Below are 27,126 nucleotides of genomic sequence, written 5' to 3' on the forward strand. Positions count from 1 at the left end.
CGTTATTTTCACATTTGTCCTACGTTCTTGGAGCCAGACCTGCTAGCACAAAGCTTCAATGGCGAAGCAGTAGCGAAGCAAGGACATAGTTGTCGTTTCGTCGGGTCGTGATGGAAGTAGCAATCGTTGTGACTGACGTTCTACCAGATGACTAAGGTTTCCCTGTGACCTAGATGTTCTACTACAACTGACCTTTGGTTGGCTTGTAGCTCATCAAAACTACCCAAAAATTTCTCCTGATCCCTATACAGGGTGGTCCACCAGCCATGATAGAAATTCATAGTAAAATACGTAGGCCCCGAAGAGACATGCGGTCAAGGGATTTTTTTCTGCCAATAACTTTTGCCACATATTGGTAACATTTTTATTTCATTTCAATTGACGGAAAGTTAATTTCTTGAATTGAACTCCGAAATTTCCCAAGGCAACCTAATGTTTTCTTTGCGGAAATGGGTTCCCCGTGGTCATTTTACTCAGTATAGCACATAATCCTACTCGTAATGCAATGGCAATTGCCGAAATAAATTTGCCGAAAATCCGTGGAAATGAGCCCTTGGCTCCACCTCTTTTTTTAACGGCTCGTAGTTTGAGCGTAAAGCTGCGAAGAAAGGAGGTTACATTGACACGCCACACGAGGGGGGAAAGGGTTACAAGCCGTCGGGTGACCTCATGTTTGATAAGATAGCTCTGATTCCCGCACTCACCGCGCGCATTTGTTCCGTGGGTAAGGCTTGTAAGCCTTTCCCCCCTCGTGTAGCGTGTCAATGTAACCTCCTTTCTTCGAAGCTTTACGCTCAAACTACGAGCCGTCAAAAAACAGGCGGAGCCAAGGGCTCATTTCCACGGATTTTCGGCAAATTTATTTCGGCAATTGCCGTTGCATTACGAATGGGATTATGTGCTATACTGAGTAAAATGACCACAGGGAACCCATTTCCGCAAAGAAAATGTTAGGTTGCCTTGGGAAATTTCGGAGTTCAATTCAAGAAATTCACTTTCCATCAATTGAAATGAAATAGAAATCTTACCAGTATGTGGTAAAAGTTATTGGCAGAAAAAATCCGTTGACCGCATGACTCTCTGGGGCCTACGTTTTTTACAATGAATTTCTATCATGGTTGGTGGACCACCCTGTATAGTTATCTGGTGACTTCATCGGTCTTCCTGGTCCACCATTCTCACCAGCCAGAAAACCAGTGCTGGGGTTACAGAGATGTCATGTAGAAAGCACTTTTGAGATAGATAGGAAAAGCCCTCGAAAACATGCACCGACCGGATGCCTGACACAGCTTTACGTTAAAATTGTGAACGGAAACTGCACTGGAATCTCGAAATTAAATATACACGCGAAAAACTTTGCCATTGACTGAATGAGGGATTCCCAAAAATTAATACATTACATACATTACGAACAAAAGCATGTTTACGGTATGCTCTTCGAGAGAATGTCCACCTGGCTGTATAACTCACTCGGAAAAACTGTACCTATGCCGTTCTCCAGCATTTTATTGTAGAAAATCTGCCATGAATAAAAAACAGAACACCTTGTATGTGGACAACACTACCTGCATTGCCAGTCTCAGTAGCTCAGTCAGTATCATGCTGGCTTGCTTAGATCCAGATTGCAGGTTCGATGATGCCCGAGGATGGCAGCAATGTGGGGCAAGATTTCTGGCGCTCATTAAAGAACCTTAGGTGGCCGAGATTATCTGCCGTCCTGCCCTTTAGCATGTCACCACACAAATACAGACTTGCTCACCTTACATGTATAAATCTACTCTCAATTACTGATATTTTACCTGCATTGAGAACATGGCATGCCGGCCCCGGTCCCTTTTATGGGTCACTATCCCTCGCTTACTTTCGCTTTTGACAAAACAAACGTTTGGCCTGATTAAATATTTTAAAGGAGCATGGAAGGACTCGAAAAACAATATGTCCGGTGAAGTAGAAGGCCTGGGATATATATTCACCCAAAAAGTACTAGTGCAGCATGCAATCTTAGTGTGCAAGTGAGCTTTCAATTTTGTGGGTCAGGGAAGCACCTTCCCTCGGCTCCCAGTCAGCACGTCAAGTCAGTCACCCAATAGTCTTCTTTCTTTTTACGGTTGCATTTTGCGCCGACCATCCCACGTCTCGACTGGTCGCTTTCGCTAGCAGACGATTCTTCGCAGTCAATAAAAGTGCTAGAAGACTTGACGTCACCACACAGCAGCAGTAGAATGGGCGAGGTCGCCTTCATTGATTTTCTCAGGAAATTCACACTTCCCAAAGGAAATATTTTGCGTGACATTTCTTGAAGGTAGCACGTTCATATCATGCGGTAAAAAACTTCTATGTTCCAAGTGCATTCCATGCTCCTTTAATGTTCGAAGGAAAGGTTAAAAGATCAGTGCTATATTTTCTAAACGAAGTGTACTTTACATTTGCAGAGTTCTGTGATTGATTCTCTGAAACACCACAACAGAGCAAAACCACACCCATGATGGAAAGTAACTGTTCCGAATTATTTCACTGAGAATTTCAATTTGAAACTACTTTCTTACCTTCACAACCAGCTTGTAAGGCTCAAATACAGTTGGTTGAGTTTAAAGTATTCACATTGTGTACCATCTATATTCTGTGGTGTCACTTTGTTAGCTCACTTGCAGGGCATCACCCATTCATGCAGCACCATTGGTTGAGCTTCCAGTTGCATGAGTTTTCGTAATGTAGCATCTGAAAGAGAGAGAGTAAACTGTTATGTAAACGTACAATACTCAACACTGCTTAGCTTATGCCAGTCTAGCAAAAACCATTTAGACTGCACGTGCGCCAAAAGTTCCTGCTTTCTGATGTTGGATATTACAAAGGAGAGGGAAGAATCTGAGTTTAGGCACTGCACTGTCGGTAATTCTACTGGGCCCACGATTTTCGTCTCCCGTCATTATCTACCCGCTTGGTTCAAAAACATGGGAAGAGATCCGAACGGGATAAATGAAGATACACCCAAATGCACAGTACAGTACAGGGCATGCAATATTGCAGACTTCCCCGGCCATGCGAAACAAATCCTACAGTACCAAGTAACTGTTGCAGACCACCACAACCACCTCTGAGAAAAGAAAGAAAAGAAAGAGAAAAGAACAGCGGCCGCAGAAGTGATGGGAATGTGTGATGCATGTATGTGTTTCTTTTTCCTTTTTTTTGTTTTGTTTCGTATGCCCTCACATAGACGACACCAAAAAGGAGCCCAATTGCCCTGTTTCGCCTTGCAAACGTGCACAATCGTATTCCATAGTATGTAGGCCGAATTTCATCACATGTGGCTTCACGTTTGAGTTCATAGTGTGTGCCAGTCCATGTCGGTGACTGAGGGTACTTGAGGTACGAAGCACTAAGTACGTTTCTTGGTACTTGTACTGTACATCTGTTTGGTACCCTTCCATCAAGTACTCAAGTATGCAGCTGGCAATATGAAAAAGTAAAGGACATGTAAGTAAATAGCCTTTAATGTCTGTTTAGGCCATTTTTTGAACAAGATAGTGCAGTGCTGTGAAGAGTCAAGAAAGGAACATGAAAATAAAATTGAAAATGCACGTTGAAAGTTCACATTACACACTGTGATAGGCAGCACCATAACTGAAATGCAAATTATTCCATCTGTTTAATTTCATGATCTGGTCACGCCTTGTACTTGCCAAATATGCAAACGAAAAACATAAGTCCGTTCTCACTTTTTTGACACCACCGAACAGTGGGACATGGAACGATACAAACTACAATGTACTTTACGAGTACTTCAAACTTGCCAGGTACTTCGTACTCAAGTTCAAGTTCCAAAGATGCCAGGTAGTTGAGGCGCTTTGCCCATCACTGGTCCTAACCAGGGGTGTAGCCAGAGGGGGGGTTTGGGGGTTCAAACTCTCCAAAATCGTACATTTGGTAGTGCATTTGGGAGAGGGAAACGAGGGCGGAATCCTCCTTCCGCATTTAAAGCCCCCATAGAAACCCCACCACCCCACCCGAAATATTTTCTGGCTACCACTGTCCCTAACATCTTCATCTAAAATTAGTTCAGGTATCATAAAGACAACATGTTATTACTAGCGTTAACCAGACATAAAAGTACGCAATTATCCGTGTGCAGAGAAAAGGGCAAGTCAGAGTTGTTCGCGTGCTACCAACACCGCATTTTCTTTTTCACGCGCTCCATTTCGCACACGCTCCGTAAAATGCTTACAAGCAAAACAGCGGCAGCAACCGCCTTATGAAAAGTGAGCGAGGAGTGGCTATATGGCGGGAATACTCAACAGCGAATCACTCGTAAGCATTTATAGCAATTTGTATTGATTACGACACGTTAGTGAATCATACTGATGGGTTCGGCTGCGAAGTACCAGGCTTCGCGCCATATTCGAATCCTTGACAAGCATTGAATCATCCATTCAAACATACAGACACAACAGCGCGTTCGCAAGCCCGTAGGCTGCGTTCACCTGATCAAGTGCACCAATTACTACATGCACACTCTTAACAATCTGAACTTTATGAACAGCTTAAAAACTACCTGGGCCACCACCTGTGTTTTTGACACCCGTTTGTGAAGGTGTGCCAGATAGCGCGTCGATCTAAAGGTAAAACCGCATGATTACGTATCTTCGCGTCTGTGCAACCGAAACAAACCCAAATTCGAAAGCGATGTGCAGAATATGCCATCCACAGCAGATTCGAAGGTCCTGATTCAGTGTCCGAATGACAGATGATCATGGCGGCAGAAGCTACAGGAATCGATACAAACTGAGCAGGAGGAACAGATTCAGACCACGCAGAGATATTGTTACGGTACTTTCTGACAATGCATACTTACCTGTGTAAGAACGACTGTAGTCAAAATGATCGTGCATACCGATTTATGATCTCGCGTCTGTCAGTTATATTCGATCGCCACAATGCCATGGAAGCCTAGACGCATCTTGCACCCGTCGTCTGTTTTCGCGGTGATGAGCAACCCGTGAGACACCTAGAGGAGCAATACGTAATACGCAACCAACAGAATTCCGTGCTTGTGTTGTTTGAAGGCGTATCTAAAATTTATTGTCATAGTAGCTGGTTGCATAGCTTTGTATTAGATTTTATCTGTAGCACAGGTCCATAATACAAAAGACAATCCCAAAATATTTGAAGTACGAAGCTACGGAATGCGGGTAATGTCATGCGGCGCTGCGCGCAGCTGAGCTGACGTAGAAGTGACGGAAGAGAAACATTTGAGTCCTTGCCGTGTGTTGCAGGCTTTGTGATAGTGCGTCGTAAGAAAATGTAAATACATGCTGACGAGTGCAACTAAATACCATACTTCGGCATTCAGGTTCAAGTGCGCGATACTAAGTTGAACGTTGCTGTGAAAGACGCATATAAACATGAAGTGGTACGAGGGCTCGATTCCAGAAGCAATCTCACTTGCAAAATCAACTCAAAAGGTTTTTCTAGTGTTCATTGAAGGTATGTTATGTTCCTTTTGTCAATATTGAAACTCGTCCTACAGGGTGTGTGCAGATAGAGTATACCCACAACGCTTTACATGCACAGACGTGGGTTTACTTTATGTGCACGCTTCCTGCAAATTTACTTTGCGTATAGTACTACCTACTACATCGTGTCCTGTTGACGTACCGGGGCTTTTAGGCCAAAGGAAAACATGTAATCGCTGTGAGTGCAATATTGCATTTATGTCGAGCGGCCGGAGACTTACGCACTTTATTCTCCCTGAACGTTGGTGTGGTGCAAATGAAAGACACGACTGGTTGTTTTGGCTCCCCTATTAAATGTTCGTCACATGTCACATCGTTGTACGCTGCATTATTTTGTTGACCCTTTATCTGTGCTGTTCCTTGCAGACAAAGGTACCTTTTATTATGTTAAAGGACAATGCGTGCTTTCCCCTTATGAGGATGCATGTGTTCACATGCGTTCTTTGGATGCACGCTTTCTGCACTTTTCCTGTTTCGTTACGTGTGTCTCCTGACCGAGAGTTGACTATACTAGTGACTCCCCTGCACTGAGAACCCTGCATTTTGTTGTGCAGAGCGTTTTTGTACAGTCTGTATGTTATGTGGACAAAAAGCTTAAGAAAGGAGGATCGTGGGTATAGACTGATATTTGCAGCTCACCGTTACGTAGGCAACCTTCGTACCAACAATTTTTGGAAAATGCCTCCACATATTGTGAGGAAACACGTGAAAGAACAACAGACGAAATGCGAAACAATCTTTTTTCCACAGCTTTCTTCTCTCACCAGCTAGAGGGGTGGTCTGGTCTCATAGCCTGTGACTCACTCGGAACGCATCCCATTCATGTTATGTCAACCTTTCATGATAATGGAACGACACAAATTCTCATATCCCGCGCAAAGGCGAGATTATGCAGAGAGGCGCAGTTGTCTTGCGATGTAAAGCCCCAAATTATTATTATACAGAGAAATAAAGCTGTGCTGGCAACAATGCCATCTGTTATGGCTCCCAGAATAATCAGGTTATAGTTAAAAGTGCACTAAAGTGCAAAAATTTCTTCTCGTGGAATGAGAGGTGCTGTTACCCTGACAGCAGTACATAAGGAACGTGATTCATCCGTTGCCATCATCATCATCACCATCATCATTCGTTGCCTTGTTCATGATTTATGTGCAAAGGAAACCATAATTTACGCTGTCCTCCTTCTAGAGAGGCATGACAATGCAGAGAAGCTTCCCGTTGGTCTCCGTAAAATGATTTCCTGCCATGATTGGCCACTCTTTCCCATGGCCTAGTAGATTATAGTGACCATGTCATATGGACCCCTTCCCAGCTCTGCATTTAGAGGTTAGCGGTGGCGCTACTCATCAGCCCATTTATTGCTTCTTCAATTGCTGTAATACCTTGCACTTCAGCTTAGCTCATGATTTTTGTAGAAGCTGTGCACGTTCCACAGGAGATGTTCTTACTAAAGTTGTAAATTGAATATCATCATCATTCTACGAGTTTTCATGCAAACTGTTGCTGTCGTCTGCATGTCCGCTTCTGCAGGTTCAAAATTCAAATTTCCATTATCCTATCATGATGGAGATCTCGCGAGCCTGTGCGTCGCGCCCCTAGCGGACAGTGCTGGTGGGGCCTGCATAGGAGTCTCCGACTATGACATGGTCGCTATAATCTAGTAAATCGTGCTCTTTCCACACCATCAAGTCATGCTTGCTAGAGAAGTGGAAGAGTGTAAACTGCGGTTTTGTTCACGCATAAATCACAGACCACACAACAGAAGTGTCCCATTCCTTTTGATCTTGAGGGAAACCTCGGAGGACAAAGAACACCACACACCTCATACTGAGGGCGGCATGTACGTGACCCTGACTACAAACACTGTCTTGCCTGTATACTCACCCATCCACTTGTTCAGTAAAATGTGAACGTGACAGGTTTTGTGGTTTTCATTAGAGTGAGGTGTTCAACATGTGCAACACCTGGCGCCAACTATTCTGGTACATATATTTATGTAAATTTCTCAAACAGCTTCATTATTCTGAATGAAATTTTCATTGGCATGAAGTTTCAGGATTTTTGTGAGGAGGCTTTGTGAGGTGAAGGAGCTCCATACATTTTTTGGCGTAGCGAGGAAACCACCATCCTCTCAACCCACGACATGCTCCCAGAGAACAACATGCTAAAAATAACTGACAGTTTTGCACACATCTAAACAACTATTCACTAAAACCATTAAACACAGCACATCATGAATTCTTTTCGTGAAGCAGAGTGAGTACATGACGTACCCTTCACAGTGCAAAAATAAAGCCATAGTACGATGTACATCGTACGATAATCATTCTTACATGTTGGCTACCAAAGAGGTTACCGGTGACACCATTGTGTGATGGTCCATGAACACCCCAGAATGCCTTGGGAGGCATCGCAGGGCCCAGTTTGAGAACCCTGAGCTGTTATGGGAGGACCTGTAATGAACTTGTGTGTGTGCTTATAATATTTATGAGCATGACTACTTCGCTTTTTAGGTACTGATGGCCTGTCGAAAAACATGGCATCAACTTACGAGACTGAAGAAGTCTCTACAAAGTTGCACAGCTGTGACTGTGTTGCAATAAAGCTCACTGCTGGAAGGTAAGTCCTCTATTTAATACTGCATAAAAAGTAGATTACCACAGTCTTCAGCCTTGGAGCTACTTATGCACCATATTATTATTTCTTCCTTTTTTTTGCTTTCAATACATGTACGAACCAAGTTGAACTTCAATATAGCTTGCACTCTCTTGCCAGCGCACTTGATATCTTCTCGTTCCTGCTCCATCACTTATTAGTGCTCCAACAAGATATGTTTGCTGCTCAACATGTGTGATAAAAAAATCAGTCAATCAACCCAAACATATTCACCAACAAAAATCGAAATTCTGCAAAGAACTGGATGGAGGACAAAGCGAAAGCCATACCAATAAATAAATATGAACTAGTGGCTGTATTGCTGGGGTGCCCTGCCATGTATCGATACATTTATAGCAGATAGCGTGCCAGGCAAAGCTAGTCATACGTCACTGCAAAAGACAGCGTGCATGTGACCATAAAGATGACAGCGACCATATTGTGTGCAGACTGTCAGTCAACTAGATTGCTGTCTCGGTGTGTCATTTTGTAACTTCCGTCAACGTTGGTAATTAGTTTTAGCTGATGCTCTCACAGTAAAAAGCGTAGACTTGTGAATGAGGCCTCATATGGTAGTCCCGAAGATATGATGAGGACACAGGTGCAAAGACTCGCGAATCAGATGAACTTCAGTCATAGTCCGGAGGAACAAGCTAACATGTCACAATAAGAAGCACTGTATAATTTACAATGGCAGGACACATTTACACTGGCATCACTTGGTTTTATACTGATTGGAGTTTGCGAGAAAGTGATGTTGGGCGCTTCTTTTGCAGATTTCATGATAATTTTGTTTCTCCTGGACACTTTTTAATTGCCCATGCAAAATAGGAGCAAACCTGCTACAAAAATGACATTTCTGGAGAGAAATAGTGTCAGAACAGCAGCTGCGCTTTCCCTGCAGGTGGTGGCCTGTTGAGCATTTTGTGATGAGTGTTGCAGCAGCTGTTCATTAGAACCTACCAAATCTGCAACACATGACATCTCTTTCTTACATGTTATTCTATTTGTGATGCTACTTCCTGAGGCAAATGGCATACACGTGGACCACGATTTGACGTTATCGATGGGTGTTTCTGGTACAGTTAATTATCGAGACACGTGAAGAGCTGACATCTTAAAGCGAACACAGCCCCAGAATATAGAATCGGGTCACGGCCACTTGTGTAATGTTCTTCACTACATTAGGGTGGCCTGCCATCATACAGAGTACTATGGAACGTGCATGAGGCGATAATGTTTGCATGTCAATGCCAGGGGCACAACAGAGTGGAGGTTCCCAACAGAATTTCACTTTTATTTGCTTGGCATAGAATGTCTCTTAGTTTTGCCTGTATTTTGGGAATTTGCATGCTTCAATGAGATAGCCTTTTCTATTAACCCTTCTTTAGAATGCCAGCTATCATCTTTTTAATGCAATGCGGAGAGCAGTCTTGTGACCATTGTGATCAACTAGCTTTGTGAACTAGCTTGAGCTCGGCAAAAATTTTGCATCCACTTCTTGTGGGTGGCATCACATCAGGGTAGCGAAGACCGTACACAAGCCACCATCTAGGAAGTGTCTCGTAGGGTGCAGGCTCACTGTATGGACTTGGTTATTTCGGATATGTTGTTATGAAGCTTTCCGACAGTAATGAAGAGAGATGTTCACACACACTGATGCATCTATTCTTCTACTTTCAAAGTTCGTAACATTCATACTGCTTTTAAAACCTCTGCGAATGGTTTTGCTTTCTTTGCTAACATAGGTGCTATATCTGTTCGCACTGTTTCTTATGTAGCTGCTAACACCAGGTCCCTATGGCGTTTGATTGCATACAGTTCAGTATTATCACTTGCCATATGCAGTGCTGTGGCGCTTCTTGTCAATAAATGAAGCTAAACACATTTTGCTCCGATTCCAGTATGTAAAGGATGCCCAAAGATTAACTTTACAGTTGTTTCTTCACATCCTGCAATGTGTACTTATCTTTTCCTTTGCTTGTCCTTGTACGTATCCTTGTCCCTAGTAATATGATGCCAAACCATTGGAATTGTTTTCTGCTTCAGTGTGACTGGTATGAACATAGTAGGTCCTTGTTACCTCATAGCTGTTCTGTCTGAGGCTTTCCCTGGGTTTTCCGGCAGACTTTCCAGACGAATGTGGGCACAGTTCCCCCTGAAGTCAGCCCAGGACACACGCGAACCCCAGTCTCCCACTTCTTCCTGCTGTCCTCTCTCCATCTGTCCACGTTTGTACGCTACTCATGACCACAGTTGCTTAACGACGCTAACACGGTACAGTAAAACCTCCAAAGTCGGACACCTCCCTACCTCGGACAACTCCCCATGTCGGACAAGTTTGAATTGCACGGGCAGGCTCCCATTGAAACTACATGGGGACGAAATTATCTATGTTGGACACCTCCCTATCCCGGAAGTAGGACAGGGTTTTCCCTGCTAAGTTGGACAAAACCCTGGCCAAATTACCTCAATCTTGGCCCATCTTTGCACCAAAAAGACCCAAGACCCAGTGGCCTTGACTTTCGCCGCTTATTTCCCCTATACTGGTCTCAGCATTTTGTTGTTTTAGTTTTTCGAGTCCAAAAACAAGTGCTGTCAGTCTACATTGTAATTCTTTGTGTGCGCACTTGTCTTCGATTTGTCTAGAGCCTTTGGCGGCACGCTGCACCAAAGCAATGAAAAGCGGGCTGATGCTTCAGAGACAAGTTCTCGCTGCTCGAAAAGCTCCAGAAGTAATGCCATTGGGTGGAATCTGAACGGAATTGAATCTACCAAAATCAGTAATAATTATCAGTGAAGAGTGGGTAGAGATACCACTACCACCAGGTACCACTAAGGACCATACATTGAAGAAGGGGGACATTTCTTGCAACGCAGCTGTGATCTTTTCCATTTTTCGTTTCCCTCATATTCTGTAACTCGGACACCTCTAAGTAGGACACGCTTCGGCTGCACCGAGGGTGTCCAACATAGGAAGGTTTCACTGTATTCGAAAAAATAATTAAATTAGGGGACTTCTAGGGGGCATTTGTTCAGTGTTACAGCAGTGCCCACCAGCGTTGGTCCCTTTATTTTCCTGCTTTATTGCCAGACTGATACTGCTAGTGTCTGCTAAGATATCTTTGCAAACAGTCTTGTTGGCAAGAGCATACGGCACGAGCAAACCACTTGCACACTTACACATGAGACGTAGCAAGGTATCCCACAAGCTGTTGGTCTTCGGCGACATTTACAAAAGGTCACACATTGAAGTCGCCATAAACGTTTTGTGAGTTTCGGAAATATAAGGTTACAATTATGTTGTGCAGACAGTCAAAGTTCTGCATAAAACAGAGTGTATGTACAACCATCTGGGAAGCCAAGTGGCTCCTATTATCTTTGGGCAGCGCCCTCACGGAGAATACAGGACAAACACAAACTAAACTCTTCGCTGGAAAGAGTGAGTGTTTAACAGGCTGCTCTGACGGAGCAAAAAGCAGCAATCTAGAGGCTGTGCTGTTCAAGCAGTTCACAGAAGCATGTCCATCCGCACTACTGCATTGACATAATTGAGAATAAATTGCAAATAACTAAGTTGGTGATGAAACCATTGAAGCCAAGCCTTCCAGCTCCTACCTGTAGTCATGGTAATGAAGATTTCATTTTTGCTTTCATTTCAGTGAGCCTTGCGAACAGTTTGCACAGATTTGTATCCTTACTCATGGTGCCATTCAGATGGTCAGCACGACAGACTTCTTCATTAAAAAAAAAAAAAGTCCTATGTAGACATGACACTACTAGAAATTTTTTCCCTGTGACATCTTTATCACACTGTATGCATGAAATAATATTGCAAACTTTCAGAGTAGTACATGGTCTTACCCTATAAAAGTCTACTTGTGGTAGCATGCCATTCTCGCCAATTACTCTGTGCAGGTGGCACATTGTGTTGCCTACGTGTAAAGCTCATAAGGACATTCAGTCATGGTAAATATTGAAGTGATTGAGCACCGCAATGCAAAGTTATAACGTATTCCCATGTGATTCCCATAGTTAAAACAACCAAGATGGTGGTGTTACGAAGCTCCGCAAACGGCAACATGTCGCTTTAGCAGGCAGAGATGTCTCCGTGTTATGTTACTTCACTGCCTTTCAGTATAAGCAGACGATATCCCTTTTGGTTGTCGTCTGCTAATAATCTCGGCAATTACCTTCTACACATTGTTTATTTCGGGAGCAAAATGTGACGGTTACACGAAAGCTAATGAAAGCTGCAATTCCATCCGGTTGGCGGGATATGCTACACGTCACCGCCTGGAGAGGAGCATGTCAGCTGCTCTTCGCAACACCGCCATCTTGATTGTTTTGACTGCAGGAATTGACTATGTTTTGCGTTATAACTTTGCGCAGTGGAGCTCCATCACTTTGAAATTTACCATGATTGAATGTCCTTATGAGCTTTACACGTCGACAACACAATGTGCCACCTTCATTGAGTAATTAGCGAGCACGGCATGCAGGCGTGGGTAGACTTTTATAGAGTTAGTCCCTGTATATTCAAAATGTGGAGCTCCACAAGGACTTGTGGCAGCCCATGGATGATGATGATTATACATAGGGATACATAGGGATAGGGATTATACATAGGGATAGGGTTAAATGCATTTCTCAGATTTGAGGGGGGGAATCGGGAGCTATTTTTAAATTTGTAATTCGTGGAGACATCTGGTGATAATAGGCCATTTTCAAAAGTTCCAGGGAGCAGCACATGCCCTGGGAGGGCATGCCGGGAAATGCTGTGCAAAACGACTGCGACAGTGCATACACCAGTACGACGACGGAGACGATCGGAGACGATAGCAAATGGCTGTCATTTTGCACAGTATTTTGTTGCACAGGTTTTTTTTTTTTTGTGGGTGACCTTTCAGCGCTAATCTCCGAAGGCGTAGACAGTGCTGACACACATGGGTATGTTTCTGGGAACGTAAGTGACCCATTCTTACATGTGTTAGATGTGGCGACCTTTGTTCGTCTTCAGTGGAAACGTCACTTTAGGGTTTCATAGTGAATGGAATTCGTGGAGAAATCTGGTTTAACCCAAATTGGTCGGAGGTCAGTTCTGGGGGGGAACAATGGGAGGAATCGGGTTTAACCTGGAATAGTCACTCCCTAATTATACACCACAATCCTCTTGGGCTACACGTGAGCTTCACTTCTCCCAGCAGTGACTTGTTTGCAGTCCATAAGCTTCCTGGCAGACCAGGCTCTCCAGGTAACTTCATCATATGTCATATATAATACTTATTTAAAAGAACATTATGGAACTGTTGGAGCAGTAGACTGCCTGTTATAAAACTAAAGCTTTTCAGCACTGCCAGGAAGTTAGAACAATTTTTTCATCAAAGTTATTGTCATGCTGCACCTGAAATTGCCACAGACAAAGGGGGTTACCATCGCAGCTGAGCTGATGTAGGCTGTTCTTTGCTATTGCCACACACTTACTGTCCTCATGCAAAGGACACTCATAGAGTGCTTAATGAACAGTACCCTCAGTGACATCCTTTCAACGTACACGCGACATTCTACCCCACATGCGTACACTGTAGCACTGTTATTAAGTAATGGAGATTACTATTTAGGCACGGTATGTCCAGTGTTGGTAGACTACAACGATGCAGCTATGTTGGCCCCTTTGTATTAATAAAGTGAGACAGCATAGTAACCAGTCAATAGCTTAAAGGGGCACTAAAATGCAAAAACAGCTTGCTCTCAAATGAAAGTCCATGTTTGAATTAGTGCAGTTCAAACAAAATTAGTTCACACAACGCTACCGTTTAGAAGAAAAATGCTATGAAAACAGCAACAGTCTTTGGCGGCAACGAATGGGGTCCCCAGCAGGCAAAGATTGGTTGTATCCAATGAGACAGCTGGAGAAGTGCTCGCATACCTATCGTGGGCGTGTGGATTTGGAACGGGTCCGATCGTAGTGTTCAGTATATGGGTGGCATGATGCGCGCTGCTGCATTTTTCAATACCGATTCACTGAATTGTAGCCCAAGAGAGTTCTCGCGAATGTTCCACTGACAACATTTATCTTCACGTCCCTTGGACCGTCCCGCCAGTCCGTTTTGCAACACGCACCATGTTTTTCACCGGGGCTGCTCCATGGCAAGTTTGTAATTATGTTCAAAGTTCAAAGCTCAAAGTTTGTAATTATGAGATCAAGTACGGAATTGACATTGCATGTAACGGAATTTGAAGTGAACTTGTTTTTGCATTTTAGTGCCCCTTTAATGCAACTCTTTCGAGCCCAAGCCAAGATGTAACTAAGTGCAGTTTTTTTCTTGTGTTCATTTCAAGGTCTTGTTGCTATCATCCTTCTCGTGGTTTGATCTTTATTGTGGTATCTGCCGCATAGCAGCTTTTACCATGATGAGGCCTCATTGTACAAACAATTTTTCTTTAACATGATATGTAGACCCTGTTGTGGTAATTCCTAGTACATTCTTCATTGGATGCAATGGCATTCCATTAGAAGTAATTGCTGGTAGTGTAACACCTGAGGAATTCATTGACAAGATTAATAAAGTCATGCAGGTATGTAATTCCAACGGAATAATTTCACTGCTGGCAGTTGAACAATGCTGACTCCGTTCCACTCTACAGGGACCATCAGTAAATCAGACACTAGCAGCTCCAGGAACCAGTGAAGGTGACGTAAACCCAAGTTTGTCAAGTACAGCTGGAAGTAATGCAAGCGTACCACCTCTTGAAGATAGGGTTGAACGGTATGCATGAACCTGCCCAATTATAAGCCTGGGCACAAGGTTCTGACATGTGTCATGTGAAGAGGTTCATGTTCAGTTGAAAAGTGCTTTATCTCATACTCTGTCTTGAATCTATAATTGTCTTATTTTGATAGAGTAAACTTTAATATGGCAGAAACTCCTCTGTTGTTAGTGTCACATCAGGTAACAATGCTCAAATGAAATAATTTTAGAGCAAAGAGACTCGTTGAAGAAAGGAGACTGCAGAAGCAGAAAGAGGAGGAAGAGGTCAGTACTGTATTTTTCATATTTTTTAACATCCATGAAAGCTGCACGAAGTTGCAGATAATTTTGTATTGCACGCTATGTTGCTTTATGTTGCCTGTTAAAGGACTGCGGCACACAAGCTGATATTTTATTTATCCAAACATTCGGAAGTAAACACAAGATTTTATTTCTTGGAGAAAGAAATTCTGTAGGGGATTGCACAAAAAAAAAGGAAGAAAAAAACTGGGTAACTAAGATGTGTAAGGAAGTGACTACTTACATGCAAAACAATTGGAATGTGTCACGAAATATTTTGGTTGTTTGCAAGTTACAAACCGTACAGCTCATTAATCTTGGAACTGCACCAGAGAAGCGTTACACTGAACACAAATGTCCAGGAAAGGAAGAACCTATCATTGTGACAGTAAAAATTCTATTGCTTTGCAATTTGTGAATTGGGCCTCACTTTTTATTTTTTATTTTTCCAAACAGTCTGCAAATATACAATACAATAGTAATAAGTAGAAATGGATCAGCCAAACCAGTTTTCAATTAAGTGTTTTCAAATATGGATGCTTCATGTATTTCATGAATTAATAACACTTGTGCTAAATTTGGATGCATCCGAAAACAAGCTTGTAGCAGCAGCCGAGTGTCAGCTTCGAAGTTGCCACCTGTTATGCACATAAAGAAACCAGGCTCGAGTAGTGTGCTGTTCTGAGCGTGCTGGCCATTCCCATGACATTAATTGTTAGCTTGGTATCCACACATAAAGATGTTTGCTGGGTTTATTACTGGCTTGTCATTTCCACAAACCAAAATAAATCAAGACAAACTAAAAAGAAAAAGTGAACACTGCTGCGTCTTCTTGTCATCACTTGATCATTTTTCTCTTTGTGGAATCATCTTTAGGTCTGTAACTTTGTTCTCTGACAAAGAGGGAAAAAAAGAAGCCCCTATTTTAGTGATTTTGACTCTCCGGAGCCAGAGTTTTGTTCGGTTCATGTTTGCCTCTCATCTGTGAAAGCTCTATTTTTAAAGTTCGTTTCAGAAATAACATTGTTATTGCCCAGGAAGCAAAGGCTCTCGAGCAAGAGCGGCGCCGTGTGTCACGCGAATTACAGATGGCAAAGCAGTCTCAGTCAGAAGAAGAAATGCGTGAATGGGCAAGGAAGAGGGCCCAGGAGAAGCAGGAGGAGCGTTTGCATCGTGAACGCATTCAAGCACAGATTGCTCAGGACAGGTCAGAAACATGGAGCGTCTTATTATTCGAGCTTGACCTTTTTGTGCAAAACTTGTCTCCTGATAAAGTGATCACTGCTATGCTGAAGGTTGTCGTGGCACACCTAGCAAGGGGAGGCTCTTGTGGTGCAGTCTTTTGATGTAATCATGATCTCAACAGTAGCACAGTTTTACACACTGTGTAAAGAGCACCACAACAGCAGACAGGCGCTGGACCTGAGTAGGACAGCAACGGCAACTTCCACAAACTTGAAACTAAGTTTTAAGAATAATGCAGGAATTCAAGTCAGTTGTTGACTACCTGAGGACGTTAGACATTTGTCAGTAGTACGGTTTTAAGTAGTGCAGCAGTCATTTTTAACACCCCGTTTTCTTTCTATAAAACTGTTAGACCAGTATGATGCACCATGAGAAGTAATTCACCCCACAGAGTCATAATTATAGCAGAAATTGAATTTAAAGTACGCCGCAAAAAGCGACTGTGCACAACAGTGGTGGAGAGCAGTACCAGCCTGTGATCTGCCTGTGACCTCACGCTGACGCTACAGAGTCCGCGCTGGCTGATTGGTTCAGAGAAATGTTGTCTTCTTTCATCTGTCGTCTGCTACTCTGCTGTTCGGGCCTTTGAAAAAGCATTGCTCCTGGCTCAGTCATGATTTGGCCGCTCCTTCTATCCCCAATTCTCCAGGGGAACTGGTAAAACTGGTTTACGGTGGCAAAGGGACAGGATGCTGACCTCCATTCACCAGCGAACCAGAACATTATCAGTGACGTCGCGTGATGCTTCTCCTTCTCGTTACACCCGGAGTTGCGAGTTAAGGGGGAACGTGCTGAGCTATGTTTATGTGAGCTTTTTTTTTTCTGGGTAACAAATTGCACACATCAAAACCTTTTTGTGCTATTCGATTAATTGACACACACTTTCATTAGACGTCTTAATCTGAAAATTTTTTGGATGGCCCTTTGCACTGCTTTAGAGTAGCCTGTACCAGCAGCACTGGCATCGCTGGCACTTAAAGGGACGGTCTCCTACAGCCGGGGCGATTCCAAAACTTAGCCAAAACTAGTTTCACGAGTACTGTACACATACAACCGTCAAGTTTCATTCGGAATAACCAAGTCGTTTTCGAGGAATTTGTCAAAACGTGCTGTAAGAGCAGATGACGAAAGCTGCGCTCTCTCATGCATACGTCACGTATGACGTCGGCCTGCGGGTGCGTCGTCGTTGTCATGGTAATTGTAACTTGCAGAAGCACCTTGGGTTGAGTAATCCCCTTTGCTCTCGAAACGGGGACACTCAGGCATATACCTCCGCGAGCGGAGAATGTAGTCTGAGCATTGACTGTGGGGTCTCCCATAATGTGGCGCACAATCTGATACGTGGAAGCTAAGTCACGTGTTTTCTTTCCGCGAATATTTAATACAGTTTTTAAATAAGCACGTACTCCTCCTCCATGTACGTCGTCAGCGACACTTCATTTCGAAGCATGATCAGTGTACAACGGGGAGTGTAATGGAGGGCGCGTAATATTTTTGGTCGGAGCTGTAATGCGACTGCGCGCGCCGATGGCCAGCGACTTCAGATTTGTGATTTTGGATGGGGTTCTTCTGCAACTTTTAACTTGTATTTGAGGATTAACATAGTTGTTCTGAACCACCATGCTTGCCATTACTTAGAATGCGCGTTTTTCACCTGAGAACTGAGACAAAATGTACGAGAGTTGCCGCGGTGCCCAGTAACTTCTGAAAGTCGTCTGCTCACGCCGATGCACTAGCGCGCGCAGAAGCAGACGATTTCTGTATCCTATCACGGACTTACCCGCAGGGCGACGTGGCCCTTCTTATTGTTGCCAACACAGATCGCGGCATGCTCTGCAATCTTTATCAATTTAATTTGGTTATTTAATAACTGTGGCGTGTTTTGTCGGGAAAATTAGCAGTATTCCATTTTCAACAAAGGGCAATTGAATGGTACGCTTTATGAAAGGGGCAGGGGGTACGAGACCGTCCCTTTAATGTGCTCCGGCACATTTCACCTATATATGGCTGGTATGACCGTAAGGCCAGCACCGACAACCCGACAGAGAAGGAAAGCAAATGTGGGCACACTGTCAGCTCTCCATTGAAGTGTGTAGTCCCATTTGCAAACAGAGGACACATCGTTGACCTCAGACTCAAGCTGCCAAGCCGCTCACCAGTTGCTTATCCTAATAAAGGTTCTGGATGCAGTGTTTCCAAGTAACCTTTGGAAAGTGATGTGCTGAACATTGCACAATGGCTAGGGTTCAGAATCCCGAGCTGTTTTTAGAATCCTGGGATTTCGAAATGTGGATCCCAGGACGGGATCGGGATTTATTCGCAACTATCCCCAGGAATGTCGTATAGGATTGTATCCACCGGCACAACCACTCACAAATTGCGATATAGTGCGTGTCTTCCGTCATCCCTACGCAACGTTCGAGTGGGAAAAAGTGCAAGTAAGTAAAGAAATAACTGATCACAGGGCAAAACCTGCATATTATATTGAGCATTCAGAACGTGCCGGAGTCTCGATTTTGCAATGAAACGCGTCTTTTCTCGTCGTCGGCTATACGGAAATTCTTGTGGCTGCGCCCCAGGATATTTCCCGCAGTTAGTAATGCACGAGAAGATATGACGTTCAGCAGTTGTGCTTACGCAGCCGCTAAAATCAGTTACGTTTTTCGCATCATCCGCTGGAGTATTCTGGGGGAATGTCGCTTGTGTGAATACATGGAATGGTGCGTTTTGCTCTTCTTGCCTTTTATTCATCCACGGTGACTGTTGTGTTCCGGTCTCAAGCAGCCGAGTCTATAGCTTTCTGAATAGGCGGACTCCATTTTCCCTTTTTACTTTCAAATATACGTATTCATGAGGACCAAAAGAACAAAAAGAGAGACTCAGCAGAGAGAGATTCTGCAATAGTTGGTGTAGAATTGTGGATTGGAAGACTCCTTCTGATTTCATTGGAGTATTAATGCTACTTGTGTGCTGTTCTCCAGTATGGCTTGTGAGATTAATGCGAGTCGGCAGCTAACTTCTTCATGTATCGTGGAGGACAAGGTTGGTCCGGTTTTTGATTGCAAAAGATATTTTTCGGTAACAGGACGCTCGAAACAAAAAGTCGGTAGGACACCGTTCTTTCCTTTTCACTCTTACCACCGAATATTTGTTGTTAAAAAAGATTAAATTTATCATGCCGAAATCATGCCAAGATCCCGGGATCTGAACCCTACTCACCAGCATGCTGGATGTATTGGACAATATATGTCCGGACAGTAGCAAAGGTAAACCCATGCAGAAACGGCAGACAACCCAACCCAGAATAGGTACCCTAAGTATGTACCCTGATTGTCTCCCCACAGAGCACTATGCCTGTGTATCTTTCACTCCGCACAGAAGTGAAGCAGTGGCACATTTTAAATATCAGTATCCTTTGGAACATACCTTCAGGTGCACATGTTGAGTGTGAATAGCAATAACCAATGAGCAATCATGGATGACTACGAAAAATATGTACCTTAAGTTGACCAGTTTTCCTGCAATTCTGCTGAATTTTGTGGTACGATTAGAGCCAAATTAACCGGAGTATACAATGCATATTAATTTTGGAAATGAATGCAACACAATGTGAATGATGGAACATCTGGGCCTGCATGCATAAAAGTTGAGTACAGACTCAATCTCAATAACGTTGGCAGCGCATTGAGCATGCGCTCGCGGATCTGCTCATACCGGAAGTGCAGCCGAAGCTGTGGAGATTGGGTCTGAGATTTTTACTCAACTTTTATGCAAAAGGGCCCAGATCATACATCTGATGGTCATATGGTTGGTTGCGGAACTGAAGCACTGGTACACTAGCTGAACCAGGAGGCGCAGTTTTGGCCAGTCACTTTTGTGTACCATTGCTTCTGGAAAAGCCTGAATCCTGATTGTTTGCATTGCTCCTTACGCTACACCCAATTATTTGTGCAGGGCGGACAGAGCAGAGCGCTATCAGAGAGAGAGAGCGAAGGAAGACATAGAAAAGCATGAACAGGCAGCAAAACTGGCCAAGGTGCAGCAGGAGAAGGACGCAATTGAGGCAGCAGCTCAGAGGTAACACTCTTCTGACTGCATTTTGGTGGTAGAACACATGGAACATTTTTCAGTTGAACACAGTATGAGGTATACATGAATGTCTGCAGTAGTGTGCAAGTATAGAATGATTTGAGTGTAATATCCTATGCTAAAATACTTTCCGGGTGATGCATAGTTTTCAACTTATAAAATTTTTGTTTGTGCATACGGTGGAACTTCTATACAGTAGTCGACCGATTTTCCGGACTTGATGGTGACTGGAAATAGGTCCAAATGTCCGAAAAACCTGACGATCACTAAACTCAACATTATGAATGCGTTAGACGGGTCATGTCAGAGGAAAAACGGCGGTGTCGATCTGCGGACAGACTTGCCGATGGTGGCATGTGCCGAGCGGAGAACTTTGCGCTTCATTTTCTGAGAACAACCTTTCGCTCTACCTGCTCCACTTGTGAAACTGATATCTCCGTAACCACTCGGTCTATATTGATGTGGTCCATTTTCTTACAATCTCTGAACATTCCTAGAGGTCGTGACATTCTTAGTTTTTCAGCTAAATCACTTTTATGCTATCGTCATACGTTTCTATGCCACATGCGTCAGTTGTAACCGCATGCAGAAAAATGAAAACCAAAAATTGTCATTGTGGAAATTGAAAAAACTAAGAATGTCACGACCTCAAACATACATTTGGGAATACACTCCAAGTTCAAGCTGTCTTCTATTACATTTTTCACACTCTGCAGGCCTTTGTAATTTGTAAAAATTTGTAAAAAGTTTTAGAGATATCATTATTTTTTTCTGGTTAATTCATTTTGAGGGCATTATCAACGTCTGTGCAAATTTTAATCATAATCTACTAAGAAACAAAAAAGCTTGTGTTGATCCCCACGTCCCCCCTTAACACATTAAATCTTGTCCTGTAACATCATCATAACGGTATTTAATGTCTTTACAAAGGACACGTGGCACGAGCTTCATATATGTAATTCAAGACACAAATGACGTTAGACAATGTTTGACCATGTGGTACAAGTATTAGATACATTATTAAACATTACGGCACAGCAAAAGGATGGGCAGTTGAGTTCATATTGCAAAATGCTGAGTGCATGCTAGAAACAAAGGAGAGTACAAATACCTGTGTAATGTTCCTGCAGTCAGCAAGCGAGGATTCAGTTCCGTCTTCCAGATGGCTCTTCAGCAACACACACTTTTGAAGCAGATGCTACCTTACAGGAGCTTCATAACTTTGTAATACAGGTGAGTTGCAAACAGCCTGAATAAGTTGAGGTCACGGCTACCAGTTGAACTGGAATTTTCTACATTTTCAGACAATACAACCTGGTTTCACGACTTTCAATTTCTCGATCATGTTTCCAAGACGGGAATTCACGAGGGACCAATACGGCCAAACCCTGCGTGAGCTGCAGCTGGCTCCTTCATCTGTGATCTTGGTTGTGCCTGTAAGTGTAATATGTGCTTGTTTAAGCAGTTACACGATTCTGTACTGCATAAGAAGCCTTCTATCCAGGTACAGAGATTCAGTGATACCCTGGATCACGAAGTATTTTTGCAAACCCTGTACCACATCCTTGACATCCTTGATCCTTTGCTGTTCCGTGTTGCAAACTGGTCGTATATTCTGAACACTGTTTGCATTAATTTCAGTTCTGCAATGCAGTTTCACTGAACGTGAATACAAATGGGTCTGGGGTATTACTGTATTTACTCGATTCTAGGCCACCCTCAAATCTAGGCCGCCCTCAAATCTAGGCCGACCCCCCGAAAATCTTATCGCGGCAAAAAATAAAAAAAAAGATTCAAGTGCAGGCCGAGTGTAACTAACAATTTATTGTGGCTCAACTATGGTGACTCACTGTCTTCACTGCTGTCGTCGCTCGGGTCTTTGTCACTCTCGTCTTCCCAAAGAGCACTGTCCTCAGTCCCGTCGAGCGCGTTCGAAATACAGCACTTGCGGAACGCTCGTGCCACGAGTTCGGCGGGTATGTCTTCCCATGCTGCTGCCACCCACCTTGCCAACGGTCCCTAAGAAGCACGCTTGATCCGGCCAGTGGGAGTCACCTGGTGCTCTTCTTCCGTCAACCAGTCCGTGTAATATTTACATAGCCTGTCCTTGAAGGGTTTGTTGATACAAACATCTAAGGGTTGCAGTGCTAAATCCGCACTGAGACAACGTAGCTTTCTCACCGTCCGTTAAGTGACCACGATAGCAGTCCAAGACGAGAAGCGAGTCTTTGCACAGGAGGGCGCCCGGACGACGCTGGCAAACGAGCCTCACCCACTCTGCAACCATGGCACTGGTCATCCATCCATTTTCCTGCGCACGCACAATGAAGTTTCTTGGGAAAACTTCCCTGGCAGGAAGAGTCTTTCGCTTGAAAATGATATACGGCGGCAATTTGCGTCCATCAGCTGTGCAGCACAACATATCACCGTCGAACACTGTTTTTCATAACTCGCTGTCCGCAACTTGACCTCCCTGGCACCGTCAACGAAAAGTTGACGGCGCACGCAATCGGCATGTCGAAGTAAACGGGAGTGTGATCAGCATTGCCGATGTGCCCAAGAAGATATCCCTTTTCTTCCCTCTTCTTGATGACGAACTTTTGGAACTGGGCTAACCGCTCCTCGAAGTCTGACGGCAGTTTTTGGCGAACCGATGTGCGTCGTCGCAAAGCGAATCCGAAGCGTTTCATGAATCGCTGGAGCCAACCTCTGCTGGCCTTAAACACGGTACTGGGCACAGCTCGTGCTTTCGCAATCTCCCTCGCCTTTGCTTGGATGGTTTCAGTGGTCATGGGAAGTGCAGCTGCCCTCTGTGTCTTGATGAACTCTGCAACCTCAGTTTCAATATTGTGATGTCAGCCTCTTTGCAGTCCGGTAAACGCCATCCTCGATGCAGCGCAGCTGAACAGTTTTTCGCGTTGCCTTCTCCACCGTCGCACATTCTTTTCATCCACTCTGAAGTCCCGCTGGGCTTGTAGATTCGATGTCTGCTCTGCTGCCAGAACGACTTTTCGCTTGAAGGCTGCAGGGTAGTGGCATCGCTTGATTATTGGAGCCATCTCTGCACGTTGTCGAAACCATGGGTTGCGAACCGAAACTGACCGGCAAGATGCCGACGTGCACGAGATTATTTATGGCACCGTTGGGGGGCGCTGGCGCTCCGACCCCATGGCGGCAGTGAAAAGAGTAAACAACAATGGCGGCGTCAGAGCCGGGGACGCCGAATCCTCGTATCTAAGCCGACCCCCCAGTTTAACATCCCATATTTTTTAAAAAAGTATCGGCCTAGATTCGAGTAAATACAGTAGTGTTAACAGTGGTTACCACAGTGGCAATAACGTTTTGGTGACATCTATTCATGGTTACCACAGAATTTGCACCTGTTCATGTTTGCACTCCGCAGTTTCTGACCTCTGCATTGTGTTGAGCAGGTCCAGGCAGTCGTCCCAGCACCTTCTGGAAATTCCTTGATGACTCTGTTGTGGGCCGTGTTTTCTCCTCTCCTCTTTCTGTGGAAGTTGGCCTCCAGCTTTCTCTTTGGATCTCCTCCTGCACAGCCTGTGGCGCCTGAGTCAGGAAGGCAACCTGCACCACCTGACTCTCCAAGAGCAACTGATGCCGAGGAGCAGAGGTAAAGCCTGCTTTAAGGATGCCTGCGTGTAGGGTGGCTGATACCCGTGTAGTGCAACTTGTCTATTATAGGCTTACATGAATTGTGATTTTCTTTAGTGATGTCACGAACCTTTCAAGTTCGAGCTTGCAAAAGTTAGCGAAATTCAAACTTTTCTTCAGAAAATTCGAAAAAGTTAGGAGCAGTTCGATTGCGCATGTGCTCCGGTCTCCTTACTGGGAGCAGAAGCATACAGTAAAACCATCGATAATTCGGCCCCCGCTAATTTGGAAATTGGGATAATTCAGGCGACTTAAGGGAATTCAGGGGTATATCTTATGACTCTAGCTAGACTGAGAGACACCACTGGACAAGCAACCGTGTTTTCCTGTGCATCGCTTGTCTTCATAACATGCGCTTTCCAACTGTTCCGGAGCAGATGCAGACAGATGACATAAGGGGTAGGTTTGATAGATGTGTGCGTGTTGCTACAATCTCAATTGTACTTCCTGTGGTAGTGATTATAAGAACACTTGTTTTCAATAAATTTGCTGTAGTTGCTAGTGAGTGCCCACGTGGTGTCGTTCTTCATTGGTCCCTCTCTCTCCTGCGCTCATTTCATCGTGAATTTGTTCCGACTAGCCCAGTCAGTCACAACATTTTTATCTTTTTATTAGAAAGGTCACATGTGAGAACCTTCGCGAACCCCGACGAACCTGACTGGAAATTCAAAAGTTTGTCTAACCTCGCAAGCCACCAGAGGTTCACGAAAAGTTAGTGACATCACTACTTTTGTAATAAAGTAATGAGCTTGGGAACCTTTAATGACAAGACAGTGTACTACATAATCACTGGACATAGAAGACTAGTAACGTTTGTATCGTTGCCATACTTAGTGGTGTCCGCATAAAGGGGCCATGCACCTCCCATTCACTTGTCAAATCAATGGCATTGGCCTATCAACACGATACTGTAGAACCCAGTTATTATAACTGCTTTTAGTAAAAACCTGGTCATTGCAAACGCAAGCACCGGGCCTGACTGAATTATTGTACCTTCTAACAGAAGTATTATCAGAAAAATATTTTGGGAGGGGTTCTATGGGGACTTTGCACTGGACTTAATGTACTGATAATAGTAAACCACCACAACTCAGGACACCGGTTATAGTAAAAATTATTTGGCATGGTCGCTTCCATAAGAGGCTTGGGAGCAGGAGAAACTCTGTTTAGTGGTGGAGCTGCATGTGCCCCCGTTACCGCTGCTGCCTTCAGTGGCGCCTCCGCGCATTTGTGCTGTGCGATCTAATCTAATCTATGGCTTGGTCCTGACCAGTTTATTATAAAGGTTACAACGAAACAAATGACATTCTGCGTCAGGCTGACAAAAGGACGGTGCATTTTAACTACTGCTAGAAGAAAAGTCGGCATCTCGATGCAGCAGCATGCGCTCAAACAAGCAATTCATGAAAAGCCAATCTGGATCTCGCTTCGGCTCGTTAGCTTATCATGTACTCTGTCCCTAACACATGCCCAAAGATCACTGGAAAAAGCAAGTGGCGCAAGCGTGTGCCACTGCGGGCGGCACTGAGACAGATGCTGTGCTTCTATTCTGAGTATCGAGTGGTAATTGCCTAAATGATTGATCTATGATTGTAAACAAAGACATGTGTTGTTTCTTTTCAGTGGCGCTCGGAGGCGAAGGCCTCAACAGGGAAGAGGGAGGGGTGGCAACGTGTACCAGCGCCATGGAAATATTTACCGCTTCTCAAACCAACGAAGCAGCGACGACGATGACGACACAAACACTTGGAATGGAAATTCAACTCAGCAAATGTAGAAGTGTCATCGCAATAAAAGTTCTAGTTTGCACATCAAGCTTCCCCCGACACACCAAACTTTAGACAAACAGGGTAGGCACACTGAAATGTGTGGTGATGTGTTGTGGTACTCATTGCATAGTGTTCCGATAACTGCACTGCAAGGATCTCCACAAATATTTTTGCCGAACACTTAATACTAAATAATTGCTACATGTGTATTCTGAGGGAGGTGGTAAACTTGTGTTTTTTGTGCCGTTTCTTTGCCATGCATTCTGCCAGTGATGGGCAAAGTACCTCAAAATTATACTTAAAGTAAAGTACCAAGTACCTGGCATCATTAGTACTTCAAGTACAGTACAAAGTACCCAATTCCAAATGTACTTCAAGTAAAGTACAAAGTACTAGGCAAAGTACTTCAAGTATTTGTCAAGTACATTGCCAATTTAATTTGTATCACTTTGCATTTCACTGTTTAGTATCTGTCTTCCTTTTTTGGCAAAACTTTATGAGCATTCTTGACAAATGCTCTAAAGTCTCAGGTAAGTGCTAACCCGTGAATATGACCTTGAAACTTCATAAAGAACCTTTAAACTTCATAAAGAATATGAAGAAAGTAAAAAAGGATGAAGAATATGAAGAAAGTAGAAAAGGATGAAGCACAATGTAAGCCATCATTTTTATACGACTGTGATCTGCAGCAATGTAATCTATGTCACAAATTAAAAAAACGTAAAATGTAAAAATGAAAGCATGTGTATCTTTCAGCGTGTTCATCATGTAATGCAATCACACATTGTGATATAAATATTTATTAATTGCCAATGAAGGAAACAATATAATAGCATAGAACCTTGCATTGGGAGAACTGAAATGACAATCGACCAGGTGCAGCCGGCTACAGTGTCATAAAGCGTGCGTGTCCTTGCATTCCATTCGTTTTACATAATCATAGAGGCGTTGATATTTTTTCAACATTTCAAGCCTCTCAACTACGAGGGGTGTTCAAGCCAAACGGGGACTTTGTGTCTCCTGAGTGTACAAATGGCTCGCGCTACTTCTTTTTCATCATTTTCACACGCGACAGGCCTCCGCGTTCACCACGTGGTGGTCCGAAGTTTGTGCAAAACAGAAGACACGTGCTGG

The 27,126-nt window shown here is 43.8% G+C and overlaps 2 protein-coding genes across 4 annotated transcripts in view; one reads left to right on the forward strand and one right to left on the reverse strand.

Moving 5' to 3' along the window:
• The window catches only part of LOC135385432 (uncharacterized), a 38,191-nt gene extending 33,192 nt beyond the window's left edge, over positions 1–4,999 (reverse strand). Inside the window, exons 1-2 of one of the 2 annotated variants that reach the window (XM_064614742.1) lie at positions 4,889–4,999; positions 2,547–2,718 (exon numbers count right to left, since the gene is read on the reverse strand). The gene's annotated coding sequence lies outside the window, so the exon portion shown is untranslated. Of the gene's footprint in view, positions 1–2,546; positions 2,719–4,849 lie in introns of both variants that reach the window. The other variant, XM_064614741.1, reaches the window with a different exon arrangement.
• On the forward strand, positions 4,220–26,032 carry LOC135385433 (UBX domain-containing protein 4-like). Of its 2 annotated transcripts, none has more exons than XM_064614744.1 (12): positions 4,220–4,305; positions 8,024–8,129; positions 11,828–11,856; positions 14,626–14,744; positions 14,814–14,935; positions 15,148–15,202; positions 16,255–16,424; positions 20,417–20,539; positions 21,682–21,784; positions 21,856–21,987; positions 23,983–24,182; positions 25,847–26,032. In XM_064614744.1, the coding sequence occupies exons 2-12, from the start codon at positions 8,047–8,049 to the stop codon at positions 25,998–26,000; spliced, it is 1,290 nt and encodes a 429-aa protein (XP_064470814.1). In that variant the 5' UTR covers positions 4,220–4,305; positions 8,024–8,046; the 3' UTR covers positions 26,001–26,032. The 2 variants fall into 2 exon arrangements, with proteins under 2 accessions (XP_064470814.1, XP_064470813.1); XM_064614743.1 differs by lacking the exon at positions 4,220–4,305 and adding an exon at positions 5,206–5,481.
• The last annotated feature ends 1,094 nt before the right edge of the window (positions 26,033–27,126 follow it).

Source organism: Ornithodoros turicata, chromosome 2 (assembly GCF_037126465.1).
Source record: "Ornithodoros turicata isolate Travis chromosome 2, ASM3712646v1, whole genome shotgun sequence".
NCBI lineage: Eukaryota > Metazoa > Arthropoda > Arachnida > Ixodida > Argasidae > Ornithodoros > Ornithodoros turicata.